Raw genomic sequence first — 26,154 nt, forward strand, 5'->3', positions numbered from 1 at the left:
TGGTCAAGTCCTGCAGCCTCTAGTTTAGTCTTAGCTTGGTTATTGTCTAGTCATGTGGTCAAGTGCAGCAAAGAAAGACCTAGTTAAGTTGCAGCTGGCCCAGAACAAAAAGGCACGTCTTGCTCTTCATTGTAATCAGAGGGATAATATAAATACTATGCTGCCAGTCTCTCTTCGCTAAGAGTTGAGTAGAGACTGACTGCGTCACTTCCTCTTTTTATAAGAAACATTCATGTGTTGAAAATTCCAAATTGTTTGCATAGTTAATATACACACAGCTCTGACACACACACTTAACCCCACCAGACATGTCACCAGGGGTCATTTCACAGTCCCCAAATCCAGAACAAATTCTATAAACCATACAGTATTATACAGAGCCATTATTGCATGGAACGTCCTTCCATCTCATATTGCTCAAATGAACAGCAACCCTGGTTTCATAAACAGATAAAGCAACACCTCACAGCACAACGCCTCTCCCCTATTGGACCTGGATGGTTTGTGTGTCTGTATTGATATGTAGACTGTGTGTGCCATTTTAAAATGTATGAAGTTCTGTCCTTGAGCTGTTCTTGTCTATTAATGTTCTGTGTTGTGTCATGTTTCATGTGGACCCCAGTAAAAGTAGCTGTTGCTTTCGCAACAGCTGATGGGGATCCTAATAAAATATAAATGAATGGCTTACTTTCTCGGGAAAAGTTCATAATACAAATGTGGTTTTATTGGTGATTTGTTGCCAGATATTTTGTTTACATAGCAGGTTAGGATAATTAACGGACAGGTTATCATAATTAACGTGGCAGGTTGGGCGAATTAACGTGGCGGATTATGAAAACTAACATAGCAGGTTTGGAGCATGAGGTTAACGTTAGGAAAATAGTTAGGATTATATCCTTAATTTGTTGCCACAGGTGATTTGTTTCCGTTTCAAACTACCCGTTGTAGCTGAATAGAGTAAGCCTATAGCGCCATCTAGTGGTTAAATCGGTGACAACAGTTGTTGACAAACGTAACATTGGAGCCTAAAAACACTGTGGCGACAAATCAGTATCTTGTTCACAGCCAATCCAAAAGCTAGAAATATGAATGGCCCATCCCGCCAAGTAAAAAAAAAAATTCACAGCCAATCCAAAAGCTAGACATATGAATGGCCCATCCCGCCAAGTAAAAAAAAAATTCACAGCCAATCCAAAAGCTAGAAATATGAATGGCCTATCCCGCCAAGTAAAAAAAATGTTCACAGCCAATCCAAAAGCTAGAAATATGAATGGCCCATCCCGCCAAGTAAAAAAATGTTCACAGCCAATCCAAAAGCTAGACATATGAATGGCCCATCCCGCCAAGTAAAAAAAATGTTCCCAGCCAATCCAAAAGCTAGACATATGAATGGCCCATCCCGCCAATGTAAAAAAAAAATTCACAGCCAATCCAAAAGCTAGAAATATGAATGGCCCATCCCACTAAGTAAAAAAAATGTTCCCAGCCAATCCAAAAGCTAGACATATGAATGGCCCATCCCGCCAAGTAAAAAAAAAAATTCACAGCCAATCCAAAAGCTAGAAATATGAATGGCCCATCCCATCAAGTAAAAAAATGTGAAAATGCTATGCATTGCCATAAAAGGAATATACTCGCTCATGCGCAGTGGGTGCAGTTTTGTTTGAAGTGAAGTGCTGCAGTTCGCCTTGCGGATGGAACTGCCCATTACAAACCATACTAGCTAGATTTATTATTATTATTATTTATTTTTTAATAATCTCAAATCTATGTACATGTTTTCTTGTCTCGATGCATCGGTGAAACAATGTTAGGTCATAATCATTACCCAAACGTAGAAAAGTCGCAACTCGTCAGCTATGTGGAAGATTATTTGGACTGTGTTGAATCCCTGCCTTTGGATATACAAAGAAACGTCTCTCTGCTACGAGAAATTGACTCAAAGTATCAAGGTATTGTTTTATTCGTTCGTTGTTTTTGGTGGTTTTATTTAAGAGCTATGACGATTAAAAAAAAAAAAAATCGTATTAAAAATGAGTGCGTTGTATTGACCAGTGCCACAGTCACTTTAGACAGCTACAGTAACTAGCTGATGTTAATACTCCATACATTAGCAACTAGCTAACATTAGCTAGCTAGTATTAAACTCGGGTCCCCCCCCCACCACCACCCCATTTTTCTTTCTGAAATATAACGTTTGGTTCTTCTATCGAGTAGTTGTTGTATGCCTTCAATTTGTTATCCATAAAACAACGTCTCCGAAGTGAGGTCCGAGTTGCCTCGATAGCAATGAGATTGATAAAACCACAGATCAGCCATTTTGGCAAGAAGGGGTGTTTATTTTTTCTCGTTTAGCGGCTTACTTAAAGAGTTGGTCAAACCTTTTTCATTTGCATGCGTTTTTATTTTTATTTTTTAATGTTTACTATGCAAGGGATGTTGACTTTTTTTTGTTGGTCGAAGGTGTTGCTTGCTAGAAAATGTTATATTCGGAGTAACGTCAACTCAGTTTGGTTAAACGGATGGTCGTGGTTGCAATCCGCCGGTGATGGAAATGTCTCATTTACGAGCTGAAAAAATGTATTTTTTGTTGTGCCAGTATCGTTACTTCGTCTGACAGTTGTACGCCCCAAGTGTTGTTGTAGTCGTGTGTGTGATCCACTTAGCATGCAGAGGGACAACCCCCTGACCAGGGCTGTCACTAGTTACCATTGTCAATATCGTACAAATTCATAACTCAAATTCGCTTTTTAGTATTTAAGGTTAGGCATAAATGTTAGCAGCGTGGTTCGGTTTTCAAGACCAATGTAGAAACAGGCGGGGTTTATGACTTTGTGGCAACTAGTGACGACCCCTGATCAGGCAGAAAGTGTCATCACTTCCTGAATATAAACCAATGCGGAAGTAGTAAGGAATCTATAAATTCTAATATCTTCCATCATATTACTCGTTTGTCAGATTGACATCAGCTGATTTCAGTGCTCCTACAGTTTGCAGCAACAATAAAATATGCATACAATTGTGCACAAATGGGAAATTCGTAATGCATTTGCCCCCTGTTCCTACCAGGAACTTCATTGAGTATGTAAAAGTGTCCTCTGACTGACACAGCGTCGGATAGGATTGTATTCCCAATGCAAATTTCTCAACTCAATAGTAACTCCACAATTGCATTAGACACCCATCCTAACATTGAACTTTTGTCATTCTGTGTGCTTTGCAGAGGTCCTGAAGGAGGTCGACGATGTCTACGAGCGCTACCAGGGCGAGCGGGACGCGGCACAGCGTAAGAGGCTTCAGATCCAGCTGCAGCGGGCCCTCATCAGCAGCCAGGAGCTGGGCGATGAGAAGATCCATGTGGTCACCCAGATGACTGAGCTGGTAGAGAACCGTTCCCGCCAGATGGACTCCCACTCCCTCTGTCTCCAGGAGCCCAGCGAGGTCAGCGAGCGGGAACGGGTCGTCACCGAGCGGCGCTCCGGTTCCGTTCAGGAGGCGGCGGTGTCCACACCTGCGGAGCGCTCCTCCGCCCGCCGGCCGAGACGTCAGCGTAACAGCGAGAGCCGCGACGCCAACCACGCCTCAGGGAACGGAACAGTGATGGATGACCCGGTGGACGAACTGCCTATGCAGCCGCGGGAGAAGAGGTCAAAGTCTGCCAAGAAGAAGAAGCGCAAGGCCAAGCAGGAGCGAGGCGCCTCGCCTGTGGAATTCACCATCGACCCCAACGAGCCCACCTACTGCCTGTGTGAGCAGGTGTCCTACGGCGAGATGATTGGCTGCGACAACGACGCGTGTCCCATCGAGTGGTTCCACTTCTCCTGCGTGGGGCTCACCTACAAGCCCAAGGGGAAGTGGTTCTGTCCCAAGTGCAGAGGGGACAACGAAAAGACTATGGACAAAAGCCTGGATAAGAACAAAAAGGACAGGAGGTCCAGGTAGTTGTGACATGTCCTCTCTTTCCTCTCGGGAAGGAACATTGCCGAACTGAGGGTTGAGTTTGTCAAAGTAAGTCATTCAAGGTATGACTAAATGTTGTGAAGTTTTGAGAGCACAATCAAAACACTTTTTCCTCCTGCAGCGCCTACTCTTGAGTAAAGGATTTGACCAATACTGAACTGGTGCTGTTACCATACTGGTGGACCCACACTGAAGCCTAAAGGTTATTCTGGGAAGCCAGATGTTGACTTTAAGAAGCCTAAAGCTGCCATCTACTGGGTTCTATCGTGTTACTCAACACTTGGCTGAATGGAATTAAAGTAACTCAAAAAGCATATTTTGGCTTACTGGCCATTTTGACTTGATGTAATGTACCTGAATGATGTCCTCTTTTTGTGAAAATGAATGCATTATGTTCGCTCCAGTCTTTCAATTCAGTAAGTTTCATTTCTTATGCAGTTTAAAAAAATAAATATGTTTCAAATCAACAAGTCTGGATTGATTTGGTCACTACCAGATGGGGCTAAATAGTTCATTGTGCTACATTTTATTTGTATGGCAGATGGGAGGGCAAGATTGCTCTATTTCTGCCTTAAGTGAAGTACTTACCTGAGCTGGGATTTGACACAGTACTTCACATTTTTAGGTTTTATGATTTCTTTCCCAACTGACCATCCTCAGGTGCAGCACTTTGATTTGCTATATAATGATGATGATGATCGGGGGCACCGTCAGAATGGAATTTCATGTTTGTGTTGACATTCTACATACTTTGTCAAACTAGTGTAATAGCATGTAATGTTTATTTTATATCCATTAAAACAGTTCTATTGCAGATGGGAGACCAATCCTTGTCTTTTCTTAAATATATATATAAACACACATTTCACTTATCAGGTCATCCTGTTCGAAGGCTGAAGTGTCTCGGTAAGTCGGGATATCTCCAAATACTCATAACATGAAGTTCCTGAACACTCTACTCCAGTCCTACGTGTGTCTGACTGTCGTCTTCGTCCTCGCTACTACTGGACTCCGAGAACACGTCTTCGTCCCTGGAGCCGGTTGCCACGGCGACCCCCTGTGATTGTGCCGTCAGCCTGACTGCGACGAGGGCGGGGCTGTGGCTAAGGCCCAACAGTAGGGTGCTACTGTTGTCTCCTCCAAGGAGGGTCAGACACTGGACGTGGGCATCAGGGGAAAGGACAGAGAGGACGTTGCAGGCCTCCAAGTCCCATAGGCTCAGCTCACCTGTGTGAATAAAACAGCATGAATTGTCACTTTACTATAATAATATGCCATTTAGCAGACACTTTTATCCAAAGCGACTTACAGTCATGTGTGCATACATTCTACGTATGGGTGGTCCCGGGAATCGAACCCACTACCCTGGCGTTACAAGCGCCATGCTCTACCAACTGAGCTACAGAAGGACCACAATAACTATAACCTGTGTGACACTATATAACTCGCTCTACTTTCACTTGAGTGTAAACACACATTCTATCAGTTGTTTGTGAACACCCTGTCCCCCTCGCCACTATCCCTTACCGATGCGCTCAAATATAGTGGCACCCTTGCACTTGTCAATGGAAAAGAAAGTTTTCTCTTTTCAAAACTGGTTGAATGGCACCTGCAACTTACCACAAGTAGGATCAATTACAGTTGTCGAGGATGACTTTCCTCCAGCCAAACGTATCTGAATTTGGGATAATTTAGTCCAGATAATTTTTTACTTTGGAGTTTAAATATTTGATTTGAGTCCTGTGCATGTTTTTTCACATCTATTTTAAGAAATGGTGACTTGTGCAAGGTTGCCAATATCTTTGTGCACAGAAACCTAATTATCTCACTTTTCTATAAAAAGGGAAAGATAGCTGAAAATCTAAAGTGGTCTCTGTCCTACCTGCTAGTAGAATGGCTTTGGCTCCTCCCTCAGTGATATAAAGCTGGTTGGATCCTCCAAGCCTCAGGCTGGCATAGCCAGAGATAGTCTTGTGATTTCTCCTGAAGGGATCCCACACTTTAAGCCTAATCAGGAGAAGAGGTAAGCATGAGCCTTCTCATTGTGACAGACCATAAAGGCATGAGCCATATGTTTAGATATGGAACTTAAATGACTCAGAGATGTTGTGAGTGACGTGTCATTTTGAAACTTATTACTTGCTACATCCGCTGATCCCAAAGGCGACTCTGCTGGCATCATCTGTGATCGCCACACAACAGACCCCTGGCTCGTTCTTCAATCTTTTCCTCACCTTTCACAAGTGTGAAAAATACAATAATTGGGGTGGGGGTGGGGGGGGGGGGGGGGTCAAATAATTTAGCCAATGTACTGTAAAATAGTGTTGTCACTGATCCCAGATGGACAATAAAGCTATTTGAATCTGGCTTTATACTGTACACTCAGAAGAAAAGGTTATATCTAGAACCCGTTGAAGAACCCTTTTTGGTTCCACGTACAACCCTTTCCACAGATGGTTAAACACGGAACTCAAAAGGGTTCTACCTAGAATAAAAAGGGTTCTCCTATGGGGACAGCCGATGAACCCATTTGGAACCCTTTTCTCTAAGAATGTACATACCGTGCCTTTCTGAAGGTCCCAGAGGGTGAGGTAAGGTATATGCTGAGCTTGGCTGTAGTTGGCCAGCACCAGGTGTCCCCCGGGGTGTGTGAGGGCGGCGGTGTGGAGGATCAGCAGGGACGTCCTATCCTCCAGGGTGTGGAGGTGGTCCTGGGACCCCACGCTGAAAACGTTGAGGTGGTGGGAGAAATAGGAGCACACCACCACCTGGTAGTGAGGGGATCAGGGGAATGAAGATACATCACAACACAAACACACACATTTTACCTGTTGGTCCCCACTGAGAAGGTACTGGTCTATGGAGTTGTATTTCTCCCTGTCTAGACTGCGCTGCTCCTCCTTCTCCCTCTGATCCTCCTTCTCCAGCCTCCTACACTTAGCAGAGTGGCTCTCTGTCCGCCTGTCCCAGGGCATCACTAGAGCTGGAGGAAATAGTCACCAAATAGTAGTCAAATAGCTTAGCTAGATCCCCGTGCACAACTTTTCTGGTATTGGTCTCTGGTATTGTTACCTGTGGTCTCATTTGGTGGTATCTGGGACTGTCTGTCTCTGACGGTGCTGCTGGACAGGAGAGACTCTGTGTGGGATGCTTTCATCCTCCCTTTGATATACCCAGACTCCAGGTCCCACAAAATCAGATGGTTCCTGTAACTCCCAACAGTCCCAAATAAAACAGGTCATGATCCCTGTACCTCCCAACAGTCCCAAATAAAACAGGTCATGATCCCTGTACCTCCCAACAGTCCCAAATAAAACAGGTCATGATCCCTGTACCTCCCAACAGTCCCAAATAAAACAGGTCATGATCCCTGTACCTCCCAACAGTCCCAAATAAAACAGGTCATGATCCCTGTACCTCCCAACAGTCCCAAATAAAACAGGTCATGATCCCTGTACCTCCCAACAGTCCCAAATAAAACAGGTCATGATCCCTGTACCTCCCAACAGTCCCAAATAAAACAGGTCATGATCCCTGTACCTCCCAACAATCCCAAATAAAACAGGTCATGATCCCTGTACCTCCCAACAGTCCCAAATAAAACAGGTCATGATCCCTGTACCTCCCAACAGTCCCAAATAAAACAGGTCGTGATCCCTGTACCTCCCAACAGTCCCAAATAAAACAGGTCAGGTGTGGTGTTTCAGGAAGTGGACTAAGTTAGTTGGTGCTTGTTTCAAATAACCGAATCGCTCTCACCTCGTCTCAGACAGACCCAGAAGTAGCTGCCCCTCCAGAAGCCTGTATTCGTGTCGGGGACTGGGGACGATGTAGAGACCAGACCGTCTCCTCACGTAGCTTCTCTTGATCAGGTCATAGACCAGTAGAGTCTACGGTGTCAAGTGAAACAGAAGATGAATGACTAGGCGTGTAGCTCAGTGGGCTAACACAGTCTTGTTGCATGTAGGAGACCCGGGCTAAAACCTATAGGCCAGGGATCATCAACTAGATTCAGACGCAGGTCGGTTTTTTTCTAGAGTGGCTGGACGGGGACTGGAACATAATTACAAATCATTTGTAGACGGCAAATTGAAGCCCAAACAGATTTAATGTTTGACTAAAACATAATAATTTCAAATCTTGATTACATTTGTATAAGATCACGTTTCTCTCTTATGCACGGGAATACTTGGGAACAGATTTCTTAAATTAAAATAATTTGGGAGCTGATTTCCTAGTGTTTTCAGTCTATTATGTCCAACAATAAATATATATATATTATTATTTTTTGCTCAGAAAACTCGGGGAGCCAAATAAAACCACGCCATTTGGGGAACCCTGCTATAAGCAGTCACATGCACGTATGTCACTACAAGTATGCTACTGTCAACTCATGAGGTGACTTCAAGTGTAACCGTGAAGTGAAAGAACAGCGTAGATCAGAGTGGATTCAGTATGGATCCCAGGCTAACTGATACATGAAGTAGGGATCCCAGGCTAACTGATACATGAAGTATGGATCCCAGGCTAACTGATACATGAAGTAGGGATCCCAGGCTAACTGATACATGAAGTAGGGATCCCAGGCTAACTGATACATGAAGTAGGGATCCCAGGCTAACTGATACATGAAGTAGGGATCCCAGGCTAACTGATACATGAAGTATGGATCCCAGGCTAACTGATACATGAAGTATGGATCCCAGGCTAACTGATACATGAAGTAGGGATCCCAGGCTAACTGATACATGAAGTAGGGATCCCAGGCTAACTGATACATGAAGTATGGATCCCAGGCTAACTGATACATGAAGTAGGGAGCCCAGGCTAACTGGTGACCTGGAATATGGGTGAGGGTGTGTCTGTGAAGGTGGCCGTCCCTCTGTCTGTCAGGATGTACAGCTTCAGGTCGTGGGCCAAGGCCACGTCGGTGTTGCCATAGAGACCGTGCTCCACTCTGACAGGTCGACCTCTGAACCTGGATCTGGCCAGGTTCCAGACCCGTACCGTGCCAGGCCGCAGGGACTTGCACACCGCGTAGCTGTCACCGGAGGGAGAAGAGACCCAGGGAAGAGCAAGGCAATCAAAGCAGAGGCATATGAGGGTGCATCTCAATAATATAAAGTGGCTTCCTTCCTCCTTGTCTCATCTCCTTCAACTGGCAATGATGTGAAAGAGCTGGGCAGGAGGAGCAAATCCCCAGTGGGTATGTACACTTCTCAACTATGCTGTGTAAATAGAACAGTGAATATGGAGGAGGAGGAGGAGGAGGAGGAGGAGGATAGCAATTTAGCCTATTGAGATGACGTTAAAAGAAACCAATAATGTCTGAATATTTAAAATACTATTATCAGTACTATTTAAACAATACAGCAAATAGTACAAAGAATACTAATCCTGATATTATTGAGATAATAATAGTACTGTAAATTGTAGATTGTTGATAAAGACCTACCGTGGGTGTTTCCCCATGAGGATGACCTCTTCTGTGCCGTCCCTCTTCACCTTGTGGACATTGTAGGTGAGTGTCTGGTCGTTGACCCTGGAGGCCAGGTCCCACAGCCTTGGGTACCTCTCCCCACTGCACACGCCCACACAGAACCGCAGTTCCAAGCACACACCTACAGACAGGGGGAGGGGAGAGGACCAATAGGAAATGGTTTTCCTGAATGAAAAACTCAACGTCAATTTAGCATCAAAAGTAAGCGGTTTGTGTCTGTCAATGTCAATGTTAGTCTCAGAGTTCACTGATAGGTCATGTCATGTGAATTAAATGGTGGTATGTTTATTCCCTGGGCCTTTTTTTTATGAATCCGCAGCAGTCTCGCCACCGTTAGACACCAACACTGCAAGATAATACCCGGATGAACTTGAAGCCTTTTCTTAACAGTCTCCGACTCCACCACATTCTAACCGATTTCCAATCAGTCAACCAAGAGAGCAACCAATGCCTGTAAGTCTCCACCTAACCGCTCTTACTAACCTGCAGTCAGTATCCCGGGGAAACGGGCGATGTGTTTGTGGTCCTCTGTCTCCAGGTTCCATGTCACGACCTGCGTGATGCCGGTGCGGGGGGAGGGGCAGAAGGCCACGGCGTGCGTCCCCGTCCGGTTGACGGTGACCTGGGAGATGTCATCCTGGCTGCAGCCCAGGATGGAGCGCTCGTACTTGAAACTGGCCGTGCTGTACAGCTCAATATGAATGATCTCACTGTCCCGCTTGTAAGGGTACCTGGGAGGGAGGGAGGGAGGGATGGGGATGGAGGGGGAGGGAGGGATGAGGGAGGGAGGGATGAGGGAGGGAGGGAGGGAGGGAGGGAGGGAGGAGGGAGGGAGGGAGGGAGGGAGGGAGGGAGGGAGGGAGGGAGGGAGGCATAAACATAGGCAGGTGCACTATGAATAGCAATGGTCTGTTTCTTTAATAAAACATCTAATATGATACTGTGATTATGATGCCGTGATAGACTTTTCAGAAGCACTTATCACTACTCTGTTCATAAGGCATTATACACACACACACACACACACACACACACACACACACACACACACACACACACACACACACACACACACACACACACACACACACACACACACACACACACACACACACACACACACACACACACGCCCACACCATTCTGTTTTTGGGGGTGCGCCCACACCATTCTGTTTTTGGGGTACACCCACACCATTCTGTTTTTGGGGTACACCCACACCATTCTGTTTTTGGGGTACACCCACACCATTCTGTTTTTGGGGTACACCCACACCATTCTGTTTTTGGGGGTACACCCACACCATTCTGTTTTTGGGGGTGCGCCCACACCATTCTGTTTTTGGGGTACACCCACACCATTCTGTTTTTGGGGTACACCCACACCATTCTGTTTTTGGGGTACACCCACACCATTCTGTTTTTGGGGTACGCCCACACCATTCTGTTTTTGGGGGTACGCCCACACCATTCTGTTTTTGGGGTACACCCACACCATTCTGTTTTTGGGGTACACCCACACCATTCTGTTTTTGGGGGTACGCCCACACCATTCTGTTTTTGGGGTACGCCCACACCATTCTGATTTTGGGGTACGCCCACACCATTCTGTTTTTGGGGTACACCCACACCATTCTAAATATATAAAACAGATACCTGCAGAAGAGCAGTAGGTACTGATTGGTCATCTCCACTCCTTGTATGGAGGCAGCACCATGCTGGGCTCTGAGGACAGACAACACAGCCCCCCCTCTGGCACTAAGCACCGCTGCCTGATCTCCAGACCTGAGAGACAGAGAGACAGAGAGACAGAGACAGAGAGAGAGAGAGAGAGAGAGAGAGAGAGAGAGAGAGAGAGAGAGAGAAACAGAGAGAGACAAAGTGAGAGATAGAGAGAGAGAGACAGAGAGAGAGAGAGAGAGAGTGAGAGAGTGAGAGAGAGAGAGAGAGAGAGAGAGAGAGAGAGAGAGAGAGAGAGAGAGAGAGAGAGAGCAGAGAGAGAGAGAGAGACTATTAAAGGCCCATCAAGACACTGCCTTGGCTACTCAGTCAGACCCAGACTCAGCCAGACCCAGACTCAGCCAGACCCAGACTCAGCCAGACCCAGACTCAGCCAGACCCAGACCCAGTCAGACCCAGACTCAGCCAGACCAAGACCCAGTCAGACCCAGACTCAGCCAGACCCAGCCAGACCCAGACTCAGCCAGACCCAGACTCAGTCAGACCCAGACTCAGCCAGACCCAGACTAGGCCAGACCCAGCCAGACCCAGACTCAGCCAGACCCAGACTCAGCCAGACCCAGCCAGCCAGACCCATCACCTAACTCAAATAGCAAATAGACCATAGAAAGCCTCGTCTCCACTTCAAAGGGCTGTACGGTTGTAAACACAGTAACACAGTAACACAGTACAGGGTTTATTTGAGGTTTCACTGTTTATTTTAAAATGTGCTATTGTTAGCTATTTTTCCTAACAATGGCAGTCCTGTGAGAACACAGCGGTAGCTTTGTAGAGTTAGTCATGACTACATATGGACCTCTGAATTCTCAAGTACTCAAATACCTATATTGAAATATATACATTTGTTAGAACTTTGTATTTATTTAAAATAGTATTTCTAAAATAACATTTGGAAGCAGTGTAATTAAAATGTGGTCTGCACACACAGCTGTCAAACTCTTTCCCTGTTACAGCAACCTGACATACATGTATTTTATTGAACCTTTATTTAACTAGGCGAGTCAGTTAAGAACAAATTCTTAGTTACAATGACGGCCTACCAAAAGGCAAAAGACCTCATGCAACATATAAATATATGACAAAACACACATCACGACAAGAGAGACAACACTACATAAAGAGAGACCTAAAGACAACATAGCAAGGCTGCAACACATGCATGGTATCAACACAACATGACAACAACATGGTAGCAACACAACATGGTAGCAGCACAAAACATGGTACAAACATTATTGGGCACAGACAACTGCACAAAGGGCAAGAAGGTAGAGACAACAATACATCACACAAAGCAGCCACCACTGTCACTGATAGTGTCCATGATTGAGTCTTTGAATGAAGAGATGGAAAGATAAAACTGTCCAGTTTGAGTGTTTGTTGCAGCTCGTTCCAGTCGCTAGCTGCAGCGAACTGAAAAGACAGAGCGACCCAGGGATGTGTGTGCTTTGGGGACCTTTAACAGAATGTGACTGGCAGAACGGGTGTTGTATGTGGAGGATGAGGGCTGCAGTAGATCTCTCAGATAGGGGGGAGTGAGGCCTAAGAGGGTTTTATAAATAAACATCAACCAGTGGGTCTTGCGACGAGTATACAGAGATGACCAGTTTACAGAGGAGTATAGAATGCAGTGATGTGTCCTATAAGGAACATTGGTGGCAAATCTGATGGCCGAATGGTAAAGAACATCTAGCCGCTCGAAAGCCCCCTTACCTGCTGATCTATAAATGATGTCCAAAAGAAGGTCCAAGCGTCTTCGACAGACGAGATCAAGCTGATTCTACATCAATTTACAGAGGCCAGTTCATGAAGGAAGGCTTGCTCATTTTTTCTTCTTTTTTTTTTAGCAAGTGAATATGAGGACAGGTCATTTCACTGAGCAGCCATTACGAACACAGGCTGTAAAACAGTGATCACTAAGGTCATTACAGAAAACACCAGACTAATACCTATCAGGATTATTTGTGAGGGTGACATCAAGAAGAGTAGCCTTTTCTGGGTGTTTGGAGTCATACCTTGTTTGATTGGTAACAATCTGATAAAGATTTCGGGAGTCCCATTTCACTTGGTCAAGTGGTTAAAGCATGTCCCAGTTTAGGTCACCAAGCAGGACAAATTCAGACTTGGTATAGGGGGCCGGGAGAGACCTTAGGTCAGGTAGGGTACAGGCCGGTGCTGATGGAGGACGATAGCACCCAGCAACAGTCACCCAGCAACAGTCACCCAGCAACAGTCAACAAAGAGCTATTTGAAAGTTTAATACTTAAAACCAGCAAGTCAAATTGTTTTGGGGACCGACTTGGTGGAGACAACCGAGTACTGAAGGTGATCCCTGGTAAAGACTGCCACTCCACCACCTTTGGAAGATCTGTCTTGCCGAAAAAAGGTTATCAACCAGAAAGGTTAACATCAGTGTTCATAACACTCTTCCTTAACCACGTCTCAGTAAAGACCAACACGTCTGGATTGGAGCTGTGAACTGTGACAATAACTCTAGTACGAACTCAGACCCAGGTGCAGAGAAACGCGGCAGGCAGAGGTGAGGGAAAATCCTAAATGTTTACTGAAGTTGTAGTGTCTTAACACTTAGTACTTATTTATATAATAAGAAAGACTCTGAATACAAGCAATTGAACTGGAGCTTCACATTTACTCAAACGAGTCAGTACCAGAATAACATAGAACAACACTGCGCATGACCAAGGGCGCTCCATCCTTAAAGGGGACATCAGTAATTAACAGAACATAACAGACGTATTCACAGGGAAAAAAACAAAGCAAGTGCACATGAGTACAACACAACACAAAACAAGAGACCTGAGCAACCGGCCCAGTTCCATAGAGGAACCTAAATAGTCCTAAACTAGGTGAACCCAATAATCCCAATCAGGCTCACCTGGACACTAGAAACATAATGGTGCCCTCTAGTGGCAACCTCAGGTATAACACTCCATGATGACCTCTAACCTGTGACAGGACAATCAAGGCACAGCATAGAACAGGGAGAGAGAGCTCTGCTGATTTATGACATCTGAATGTGCATCAGATGGAAACATGATCATATTGTACAGCCATTTCATCAGGTAACATGAATACAGAGCCGACGAGAGGTGGTTTAGAATGGAATGGGAGGCCAAACGTCTGTGTAACCAATAGATAGTCAGAGTCCCGAGTCTGAGAACAAAACATAGTCTGTCCCACGGTTGGGTCAAGAAAGATCGCAGTCAACAAAGTATTCAGGAGTCATGAGGCAAATAGCACAAAAAAATATACAGTTGAAGTCAGAGGTTTACATGCACTTAGGTTGGAGTCATTAAAACTAGTTTTTCAACCACTCCACACATTTCTTGTTAACAAACTATAGTTTTGGCAAGTCGGTTAGGACATCTACTTTGTGCATGACACAAGTCATTTTTCACAGACAGATTATTTCACTTATAATTCACTGTATCACAATTCCAGTGGGTCAGAAGTTTACATACACTAAGTTGACTGTGCCTTTAAACAGCTTTGAAAATTCCAGAAAATGATGTCATGGCTTTAGAAGCTTCTGATAGGCTAATTGAGTCAATTTAAGTCAATTGTAGGTGTACCTGTGGATGTATTTCAAGGCCTACCCGCAAACTCAGTGCCTCGTTGCTTGACATCATGGGAAAATCAAAAGAAATCAGCCAAGACCTCATAAAAAAAATGGTAGACCTCCACAAGTCTGGTTCATCCTTGAGAGCAATTTCCAAACTCCTGGAGGAATCACGTTCATCTGTACAAACAATAGTACGCAAGTATAAACACCATGGGAACACGCAGCCGTCACACCCCTCAGGAAGGAAGCATTCTGTCTCCTAGAGATGAATGTACTTTGGTGTGAAAAGTGCAAATCAATCCCAGAACAACAGCAAAGAACCTTGTGAAGATGCTGGAGGAAAACAGGTACAAAAGTGTCTATATCCACAGTAAAACGAGTCCTATATTGACATTACCTGAAAGGCCGCTCGGCAAAGGAAGAAGCCACTGCTCTAAAACCGCCATAATAAAGCCAGACTTCGGTCTGCAACTGCACATGGGGACAAAGATTGTACTTTTTGTAGAAATGTCCTCTGGTCTGATGAAACAAAAATAGAACCGTTTGGCCATAATGACCATCATTACGTTTGGAGGAAAAAGGGGGAGGATTGCCAGCCGAACACTATCCCAACCGTGAAGCACGGGGGTGGCAGGATCATGTTGTGGGGGTGCTTTGCTGCAGGAGGGTCTGATGCACTTCACAAAATAGATGGCATCATGAGGGGGAAAAATTATGTGGATATATTGAAGCAACATCTCAAGACATCAGTCAGGAAGTTAAAGTTTGGTCGCAAATGAGCCTTCCAAATGGACAGTGACCCCCAAGCATACTTCCAAAGTTATGTCAAAATGGCTTCAGGACAACAAAGTCCAAGTACTGGAGTGGCCATCACAAAGCCCTGACCTCAATCCTATAGAACATTTGTGGGCAGAACTGAAAAAGCATGTGAGAGCAAGGAGGCCTATAAACCTGACTCAGTTACACCAGCTCTGTCAGGAGGAATGGGCCACAATTCACCCAATTTATTGTGGGAAGCTTGTGGAAGACTACTCAAAACGTTTGATCCAAGTTAAACAATTTAAAGGCAACTTCTGACCCACTGGGAATGTGATGAAAGAAATAAAAGCTGAAATAAATAGTAATTATCTCTACTATTATTCTGACATTTCACATTCTTAAAATAAAGTGGTGATCCTAACTGACCTAAGACATGGGAATTTTTACTGGGATTAAATGTCAGGAATTGTGAAAAACCCGAATTTAAATGTATTTGGCTGAAGGTGTATGTAAACTTCCGATTTTAAACTGTACATAACGACTTGTGGCTAAGCAAATTGTAAGTTCAGAGTCACTCGCCCCAACAATGCATGTGTGCGGTAGAACGCTCGGGAGAGAGAGGAGGGGGGGGCAGGACAGGACAGACGGTGAACAGGTCGCCAGGTGGAATCCAAGCAGCAGTGCAGCAGGTTATATAGATGGTTATCACCAGAAACCGAAGCCCAATGCATTATACTGCAACCATCCCACAGACAGCTTGTATTACTAACTACCTCAACGACCCAATTTGTCATTCCTTTTACATTTACACCACTCAGGTGTGAGAGGATGGATTCCAGCAGCCAATCACATTGTCCACGACATCCTCCTCCATCCTCCCATTTAATCAAGTCATGAAATAAGATTAAGATTTTAACACTGCCTGGAGAATGTATCGTTTCATGTGTCATGTGCACATATCCTGGTGTCCGACGTTATCCGTCTATTCGACCGGGGCTTATGTGTGAAAAGCTTCTCGTAATATACAGGATTACATTTGAATAGGCACCTGAGAAGTAGTCTGTTTGAATAATTCAACAGTGTTTTCAAACCGGACCTGTGAAATCTGTCAAGGTACTACGCTCGCCTGATTTCACAGTGTGTTAACAATGAGGGCATGTGATATTATTTAAGAGCCAGACCAGGAGAAGTGACACCTGTCACTAATTGGTTATTACTCTATGGCACTAAGAGACAAATCACCATTAGCCCCAACGAAAAATAAACGAAAAAAAACGAATAAGAAAGACTGAAAGCAAACAAAATATCACGAATAACCTGAAAAAAAACCTAAAGATTGTTTACTCTATCGACCATGGAATTTTTTTTCTTCAATATTCAAGGTTGCGAGTAAAACACTGAGTCTCAATGTCCTTGAATCTCCCTATGTGTATAATTGGTTTGTTTCGTGTTTAGTTTTTTTGTGTGAACCAGTTACGGACTAGCTGTTGTCACGGACTAGCTGTTGTCACGGACTAGCTGTTGTCACGGACTAGCTGTTGTCACGGACTAGCTGTTGTCGTTACGGACTAGCTGTTGTCACGGAAGCTGTTGTCACGGACTAGCTGTTGTCACGGACTAGCTGTTGTCACGGACTAGCTGTTGTCACGGACTAGCTGTTGTCACGGAAGCTGTTGTCACGGACTAGCTGTTGTTACGGACTAGCTGTTGTCACGGACTAGCTGTTGTCACGGACTAGCTGTTGTAACATACTAGCTGTTGTCACGGACTAGCTGTTGTTACGGACTAGCTGTTGTCACGGACTAGCTGTTGTCACATACTAGCTGTTGTCACGGACTAGCTGTTGTAACATACTAGCTGTTGTCACGGACTAGCTGTTGTCACGGACTAGCTGTTGTCACGGAAGCTGTTGTCACGGACTAGCTGTTGTCACGGACTAGCTGTTGTCACGGACTAGCTGTTGTCACGGACTAGCTGTTGTTACGGACAAGCTGTTGTTACGGACTAGCTGTTGTCACGGAGGCTGTTGACATGGACTAGCTGTTGTTACGGACAAGCTGTTGTTACGGACTAGCTGTTGTCACGGAGGCTGTTGACATGGACTAGCTGTTGTTACGGACTAGCTGTTGTCACGGACTAGCTGTTGTCACGGACTAGCTGTTGTAACATACTAGCTGTTGTAACATACTAGCTGTTGTCACGGACTAGCTGTTGTTACGGACTAGCTGTTGTCACATACTAGCTGTTGTCACGGACTAGCTGTTGTAACATACTAGCTGTTGTCACGGACTAGCTGTTGTTACGGACTAGCTGTTGTTACGGACTAGCTGTTGTCATGGACTAGCTGTTGTTATGGACTAGCTGTTGTTACGGACTAGCTGTTGTCACGGACTAGCTGTTGTAACATACGAGATGTTGTCACGGACTAGCTGTTGTAACATACGAGATGTTGTCACGGACTAGCTGTTGTAACATACTAGCTGTTGTAACATACTAGCTGTTGTCACGGACTAACTGTTGTAACATACTAGATGTTGTCACGGACTAACTGTTGTAACATACTAGATGTTGTCACGTACTAGCTGTTGTTATGGACTAGCTGTTGTAACATACTGGATGTTGTCGCGGACTAGATGTTGTCACGGACTAGCTGTTGTAACATACTAGCTGTTGTCACGGACTAGCTGTTGTTACGGACTAGCTGTTGTCACGGACTAGCTGTTGTCACATACTAGCTGTTGTCACGGACTAGCTGTTGTAACATACTAGCTGTTGTCACATACTAGCTGTTGTCACGGACTAGCTGTTGTAACATACTAGCTGTTGTCACATACTAGCTGTTGTCACGGACTAGCTGTTGTTACGGACTAGCTGTTGTAACATAGTAGCTGTTGTCACGGACTAGCTGTTGTTACGGACTAGCTGTTGTTACGGACTAGCTGTTGTTACGGACTAGCTGTTGTTACGGACTAGCTGTTATTACGGACTAGCTGTTGTTACGGACTAGCTGTTGTTACAGACTAGCTGTTGTCACGGACTAGCTGTTGTCATGGACTAGCTGTTGTTACGGAAGCTGTTGTCACAGAAGCTGTTGTTACGGACTATCAGGGATCTGAATCAAGGACTCAACTCTGACCTGTAGGCGAAAAGGACATAGTCTTTGATGGAGTTGTGGGAGACCAGTACGGAATGGTCTTTATGGATGGGGTCACAGTCCAGGGTAATGTTGACACAGCACAGTAGAGAGCAGGACGAGACCAGGTCGAACACCTGAGAGGTCACAGAGAGGTCAATTAATCACCATGGCCCTGAACATAAACAATTAGCGTTGATGTTGCTTATGCTGACGTGATAATATATTGGACTGTTGCAATACCTTCACCAGATGACTTCCATCATAGAAGGCTACCAGCAGCTGTCCGTCACACGTGGTGGTTACTACAGGAACGTCCAGAGAGTCACTCTCGGAGTAGATCACTTTCCCAGAATCCACCTCTCTGACCTGCAGACTCTGTCCCATGCGAATCACCAGGACCCTGTCCTCCAGACAGAGAGTGAGGGAGTCGCCCACCACGCCCCCCACCCCCTCCAGAGTCCTCACGGCGCGCCCCAGTTCCAGGTCCCACACCTTCAGGGTGCCGTCCCCATCGCAGGTGGCTGCCACCAGACCCCTCTGTCCCCTGGTCAGGGCCGTTACTTTGGACGTGTGGCCTGGAGCAGAGCCAGAGGAAAAGGCATTCATCATGCCATTTACCTAGAATGGCATAGGATGACATAACAACCATGTCTTAATGCATCATGTCTTAACGTTTGTGATAGTTCTTTACCTGCCAGCAGGGTGTGTGGGATCTCTCCTGGGGGCACCAGGAAGCTGTAGGAGGGCACCAGGACTGGCAGAGAGGAACGGGCACACTGGGCCAGCAGGGCATGCAGGTAGCTAAACTTCTGTGGGTCACCTGGTATGAACACAATACACCGACAGAGAGCAGGCCATAACAGTTGGGAACCTCGTATCGAAGCTTTAAAAAAAATGTTTTATTGTGTTGGAGGCACTTCAAACTCATCCATTTGAGACTTGATCCATCAGTGACAATTGTAAGGCAGGTGAAGTGTACCTGGAGCCACGGGGAGGTCTTCAGCAACTATCTGTCCCAGACGGCCCATAACCTGGGAGGCTAGCTGGCATGGGTCCTGGAGCAGCACGGTCCTGGAGAGCTCCAGAGTAGCAGCCAACACCTCCATATCTACCAACTCCCTGACGGGGGGAATGAAATGTGAGAGTAGAGCGGGAACAAAGAGAGAGAGAGAGAGAGAGAGACAGAGAGAGAGAGAGAGAGGACACACATCACTTATCTCAAACATACAGAATCAAAACAGCAACTCAGACGAAGTATCCAACAGTGAACCTACTTCTCTGGCAGCACGACGCCCTTCAGGTCCTCTTGTACATGGAGCACAGACAGACCCCAGGCCTTGTGCAGCAGGAACTCATAGTTAAACACACACTCAGACAGGAAGGCCAGTATCTGGCCTGACCGAACCAGGTGGTAGGGCAGGCCATGGAGCTTTCTGAGGTTAAACACATAACTTTTCGTTGAGTCCTCCTCCAGTTTCCATGCCAGCGGCTGAAATATGTTTCTGTGTGGGCTATCCGTACCCCGGAAGTAGTCTGCGTAGTTTGCGTGTAGAAGCATGCGGGAGTCGTCCGTTTTGAGGTACCGTTTCACACACACCCTACCCAGCTCAGAGTGGGTCCAGCGGTAGACCCACGTCCCATCTGTCTCCGCCTCCGTCAGGTGACCCCCAAGGTCTCGTCTCAGCCGCGCCCACAGCACACATGGCACCCTGGGAAGGCTGGAGGAGGAAGTGGAGGATGAATGGGAGAGCGATACTTCCTGTAGAACCTTCCCATCTCTCCCCAGAAGGTCCAGTAGTTCCTAATGATCATAATAATAATAACAATAACTATAATAAAAACAATAATAATTACAATAGCAACTATAATAATAACAACAACTATAAGAATAGTTATAATAATAATAATAACTATAAAAATAAATATAATAATAACTATAATACGATATATATAATAATAACTATAATACAATATATATAATAATACCAATAATAAAAACAATGATATTAATAATAACAGCAACAATAATAACAACAACAATAATAACTATAATAATAATAACTATAATAATAAATACAACTATAAGAATAGTTATAATAATAACTATTAAAAAAATATATAATAATAACAAATATAATAATAACTATAATTCAATGTATATAATAATAACAATAATACAAAATAATTATAAAAATAATAATAACGGCAACAATAATAACAACAACAATAATACACTATAATAATAATAATAAACTATAACAAAAATAATAACTATAATAATAATAATAATAATAAACTATAATAATAATAATAAACTATAATAATAATAATAACTATAATAATAACTATAATAATAATAATAAACTATAATAATAATAAACTATAATATTAATAATAATAAACTATACTAATAATAATAATAACAACTATACTAATAATAATAATATCTATAATAATAATAATAATAATAATAACTATAATAATAATAATAATAATAACTATAATAATAATAATAATAATAATATCTATAATAATAATAATAATAATAACTATAATAATAATAATAAACTATAATAATAATAATAATAATAATAATAATAAACGATAATAATAATAACTATAATAATGATAATAATAAACTATAATATTAATAATAATAAACTATAATAATAATAATATCTATAATAATAATAATAACTATAATAATAATATCTATAATAATAATAAACTATAATAATAATAATAATAAACTATAATAATAATAAACTATAATAATAATAATATCTATAATAATAATAAACTATAATAATAATAAACTAATAATAATAATAATAATAGCAATCATGACAATAATAACAACAATAACAATAATAATAGAAATGATAACAACAACAACAATAATAATAATATATGTAGAATAGAATAGCTTTATTTTTCTCAAGAGAATTTCCGATTTGAATTTCAAATCCCAGTACATGAGGTACAATTCAAGACAATGTCCATCTGTGTGATTGGTCTGGCTCTCTATTTCCGTTGTTATTCCATGTGCTCACAGATCTTTACATTCTCCTTCACTACCAATGTGTTTCACCCACCTCTTCTGTGACGCCACCTCTGGAGAGCGATATAACCGCGGCGGCACGTCCCACCAGCTGCTCCCCGTGAGTCCTCTCCAAGCAAGCCAGCAGGCCTACGTAGAGCCCTTCCAGGTCGGGTGGGAGGCCTAGGCTGCCCTGGGGGGAGAAGGAGCTCCAGAGGACAGACTCAGCATAGACAACCTCCAGGTAGAGAGGGGAGGGACAGGAAAGGCAAGCCTGGAGGAGAAGCTGCCACTGCCAGTCCTGGAGCCTGCGGTGGTCAGCCTGGAGTTTATGTTTTAGAGCCTTGGTGATGTCATCAGGACTGAGGGGTGGTAGGGACAGGACAGTGGGCTGGGCTGACTTCTGGATAGGGAAGGGAACAACTGAGAATTTCATAATCAGTTTGATACTAGCATAATGACAGAGGGTTTTAGATAGAACATGTTCCTGAACACTCAGATTATATTTATATTATGTCTGATCTCACAAACAATGTAAAGTATGTACAAATACTGCAGGTGTAATCTATTTTAAATTGCGTGGGTATTCTTCTCTTGACACACTTGTTGAATTATGCAGGAGAACGTGACAACTACAGTAATGAATCATTAATGAGACAGTCTAGACAGCTCAGTTTATGATTACAGATAGGCCCTAGACAAAGGAAGTGTTTGGCGGTTGAAGTTCTGTTCCACCCCTTTATGTTAATATATTAATTTATGCAAATATACCCAGTGAAGATGAGGCACAGATCCTCTTTCCTAATATATATTTTTAAATACCTGATATATATATATATATATATATATATATATACTATTGCTTTATAAAGAAAAGAAAATGTGACATTTGACAATATATTGAATATCTGACTTCCCACCAAAATGCCTGAATTTTGCCATTATTTGTCCATGCCGATACAATGTTTATGTGAAATAATTGATGAATTTAAACAACTCTAAATATTTGGAGTATCTTCATCCATTGTCCAACTGTTGCATTTTATCACACATTGTATTTGAAACATTTTAACGACCGTTGCCACAGTCCCTGCACACCTGTCACTCTCCTCTCCTCGCTCCCCTAACCTCCTCTCTCACCTGTCACTCTCCTCTCCTCGCTCCCCTAACCTCCTCTCTCACCTGTCACTCTCCTCTCCTCGCTCCCCTAACCTCCTCTCTCACCTGTCACTCTCCTCTCCTCGCTCCCCTAACCTCCTCTCTCACCTGTCACTCTCCTCTCCTCGCTCCCCTAACCTCCTCTCTCACCTGTCACTCTCCTCTCCTCGCTCCCCTAACCTCCTCTCTCACCTGTCACTCTCCTCTCCTCGCTCCCCTAACCTCCTCTCTCACCTGTCACTCTCCTCTCCTCGCTCCCCTAACCTCCTCTCTCACCTGTCACTCTCCTCTCCTCGCTCCCCTAACCTCCTCTCTCACCTGTCACTCTCCTCTCCCGCTCCCCTAACCTCCTCTCTCACCTGTCACTCTCCTCTCCTCGCTCCCCTAACCTCCTCTCTCACCTGTCACTCTCCTCTCCTCGCTCCCCTAACCTCCTCTCTCACCTGTCACTCTCCTCTCCTCGCTCCCCTCCTCCTCTCTCACCTGTCACTCTCCTCTCCTCGCTCCCCTAACCTCCTCTCTCTCACTCTCCTCTCCTCGCTCCCCTAACCTCCTCCACCTGTCACTCTCCTCTCCTCGCTCCCCTAACCTCCTCTCTCACCTGTCACTCTCCTCTCCTCGCTCCCCTAACCTCCTCTCTCACCTGTCACTCTCCCTCTCCTCGCTCCCCTAACCTCCTCTCTCACCTGTCACTCTCCTCTCCCCTCGCTCCCCTAACCTCCTCTCACCTGTCACTCTCCTCTCCTCGCTCCCCTAACCTCCTCTCTCACCTGTCACTCTCCTCTCCTCGCTCCCCTAACCTCCTCTCTCACCTGTCACTCTCCTCTCCTCGCTCCCCTAACCTCCTCTCTCACCTGTCACTCTCCTCTCCTCGCTCCCCTAACCTCCTCTCTCACCTGTCACTCTCCTCTCCTCGCTCCCCTAACCTCCTCTCACCTCACCTCCTCTCCTCGTCCCCTAACCTCCTCTCTCACCTCACTCCTCTCCTCGCTCCCCTAACCTCCTCTCTCACCTGTCACTCTCCTCTCCTCGCTCCCCTAACCTCCTCTCTCACCTGTCACTCTCCTCTCCTCGCTCCCCTAACCTCCTCTCTCACCTGTCACTCTCCTCTCCTCGCTCCCCTAACCTCCTCTCTCACCTGTCACTCTCCTCTCCTCGCTCCCTAACCTCCTCTCTCACCTGTCACTCTCCTCTCCTCGCTCCCCTAACCTCCTCTCTCACCTGTCACTCTCCTCTCCTCGCTCCCCTAACCTCCTCTCTCACCTGTCACTCTCCTCTCCTCGCTCCCCTAACCTCCTCTCTCACCTGTCACTCTCCTCTCCTCGCTCCCCTAACCTCCTCTCTCACCTGTCACTCTCCTCTCCTCGCTCCCCTAACCTCCTCTCTCACCTGTCACTTTCCTCTCCTCGCTCCCCTAACCTCCTCTCTCACCTGTCACCAAAAGCACTCACAAACTTCTACAGATGCACAAAAAATAAAATTTGATTCGATTTGTACACCAGCGTTCCTCCAGATTGGAAAGTGACACGGGATATAGGTGGGAACTCCTAAGTAATGGTAGGATAAACACTGTTGTACCGTATCTTTTGTCAACCTGTCCTGACCTGCAGGGTGTGGGCGCAGGCAGAGTCTGTGGTGGCAGACAGGATGAGGTGGACGTGTAGGGGGAGAGGTGTAGACAGCCAGGAGAGGTCTGCTCCGTGCTCCTCGGAGAGAGCATCTATCCCATCCAGCACAAGGATTACGGGGCTGTCCCCCCTCACCTGACCAAGAAGGGAGTGGAACTCATTCACCAAATGAGGGAGACCCTGGGTTGAATGGGACACAGAATTATATTGGTCATTTAGTGTTTGTATTCAATGTGTTTTCATGTTTGTACCTATTTTTTGGTCTAAGGACATAACTTTTGTGGTATAAAATGACAAAAAGTGGTTTCGGGGGGTGAAGTATCCCTTTACCTTCTTATCTATTCTATCAAGACAGCACTCGTACTCTTCTATATGGGAATTGCATTGGTTGGAATAAGATGATAGATAGGTATAGAGGTAGCTACCTCCGAGAGTTCAGTGTGATGGCTGTAGGTCTCAGCCAGCTGAACACATAGGTTCTGGAGAACCAGACGCACATTGCTGCTCTCCCCCGTCAGGCCCACGAAACACACCAGCACCTTCACAGCTCTGAGAGGGAGAACATGCAAGTCCAGTTTGTGAGCACTGCAGAGTCCTTCATATACACTCGGTCACAGGAATAGTACGGTTTGCTTATCACCAAGCAGTATGGATTCCAGAGAGCGCTTCCAATTCTCGACTTAGGGATCATATCGTATTCTTAAACTGAAATAAGTGCATCATACCTTAACATTTCCCAAACATTTCCCATTGATGTCATGGAGCCACGCCTCACCCAGTAATCCAGGAGGGGGCGAGATGTGCCAGTCTGGCCATGGTGGTGCTCTTGCCCCAGCCAGGGGGACCCAGTAGGAGGATAGGTCTGAGAGAAGACCCTTCCTCCACGGCCCTCCTCATCTCACCCAGGAAGCCATCTCTCAACACATGGTGATTTTCCCTGGAGAGAGACTAGTCATGAGGATATCGAACCACTTTGAAGCTAGCCTGGTTTGAGATCCGTTTGCGTTCTCTTGCCAGCTCGTATGGTGCCATATCTGGCAATGACAATTGGACCATAGGAGTTGGCACAAACATACAGTATCTGAAACCAGGCAACTTAGAGGCATGCAGGTGGCCATTCTAAATCGAAGAACACCAAACCAGAGACTTACAGAGTGTGTCCGTGGTTAACATGGCGATGGATCTCCTCCTGTATCCTCATTCTAGATGCTTCTCTCCGTCTGATGTCAAAGGAGCCTTTGGCTTTGTTCCCCTTCGTGACTCTGGAGTAGGGGGACAGCCCAACTCAACATTTATGCCATCAGTTGAGTGTTACGCAATAATATTGGAGGGCCAACATAATGACAGATATACATGTAACCGTGTTGTATAGTTCCAATATACTTTATGACAGGTGTTATGCATTTATTTATTTCTCTCTCACTTGTTCAGAGAGTTGATGACAGTCCTCTGGAAGTGAGAGGAGATGTGTTCTGTGTAGAACTGTTGGGATCGGTTATGTTTGGGGTTCAGGCCCTTCCTTCCCCAGTCCACGTTACGCTCATAGATGTTGGTGTGGCGCAACTTAATGAGGGACGAAAGGGCAATGTGTCAGTGGAGGCTCCTCGAAGGAGGAAGGGGAGAACCATCTTCCTCAGTGAATAAAATAAAA

The 26,154-nt window shown here is 44.8% G+C and overlaps 2 protein-coding genes across 2 annotated transcripts in view; one reads left to right on the forward strand and one right to left on the reverse strand.

Annotated features, from left to right (window-relative positions):
- Positions 1-1,630: 1,630 nt before the first annotated feature.
- Positions 1,631-4,776, forward strand: LOC118391851 (inhibitor of growth protein 2-like). The gene is made up of 2 exons (XM_035783310.2): positions 1,631-1,952; positions 3,224-4,776. The coding sequence occupies exons 1-2, from the start codon at positions 1,808-1,810 to the stop codon at positions 3,940-3,942; spliced, it is 864 nt and encodes a 287-aa protein (XP_035639203.1). The 5' UTR covers positions 1,631-1,807; the 3' UTR covers positions 3,943-4,776.
- The window catches only part of LOC118392683 (uncharacterized), a 32,232-nt gene continuing 10,803 nt past the window's right edge, over positions 4,726-26,154 (reverse strand). Inside the window, exons 11-32 of the mRNA XM_052459278.1 lie at positions 25,927-26,066; positions 25,655-25,765; positions 25,279-25,440; positions 24,929-25,052; positions 24,480-24,683; positions 21,773-22,120; positions 19,952-20,478; positions 19,657-19,796; positions 19,369-19,497; positions 18,918-19,252; positions 18,678-18,811; positions 11,116-11,244; positions 9,944-10,191; positions 9,416-9,581; positions 8,800-9,001; positions 7,720-7,850; positions 7,033-7,166; positions 6,789-6,943; positions 6,522-6,728; positions 6,100-6,194; positions 5,843-5,967; positions 4,726-5,187 (exon numbers count right to left, since the gene is read on the reverse strand). Of these exons, the coding sequence (XP_052315238.1) occupies positions 4,916-5,187; positions 5,843-5,967; positions 6,100-6,194; positions 6,522-6,728; positions 6,789-6,943; positions 7,033-7,166; positions 7,720-7,850; positions 8,800-9,001; positions 9,416-9,581; positions 9,944-10,191; positions 11,116-11,244; positions 18,678-18,811; positions 18,918-19,252; positions 19,369-19,497; positions 19,657-19,796; positions 19,952-20,478; positions 21,773-22,120; positions 24,480-24,683; positions 24,929-25,052; positions 25,279-25,440; positions 25,655-25,765; positions 25,927-26,066 (4,218 nt within the window). The 3' untranslated portion in view covers positions 4,726-4,915. The remainder of the gene's footprint in view (positions 5,188-5,842; positions 5,968-6,099; positions 6,195-6,521; positions 6,729-6,788; positions 6,944-7,032; positions 7,167-7,719; positions 7,851-8,799; positions 9,002-9,415; positions 9,582-9,943; positions 10,192-11,115; positions 11,245-18,677; positions 18,812-18,917; positions 19,253-19,368; positions 19,498-19,656; positions 19,797-19,951; positions 20,479-21,772; positions 22,121-24,479; positions 24,684-24,928; positions 25,053-25,278; positions 25,441-25,654; positions 25,766-25,926; positions 26,067-26,154) is intronic.

This window comes from Oncorhynchus keta, chromosome 13 (assembly GCF_023373465.1).
Source record: "Oncorhynchus keta strain PuntledgeMale-10-30-2019 chromosome 13, Oket_V2, whole genome shotgun sequence".
NCBI classification, from domain to species: domain Eukaryota; kingdom Metazoa; phylum Chordata; class Actinopteri; order Salmoniformes; family Salmonidae; genus Oncorhynchus; species Oncorhynchus keta.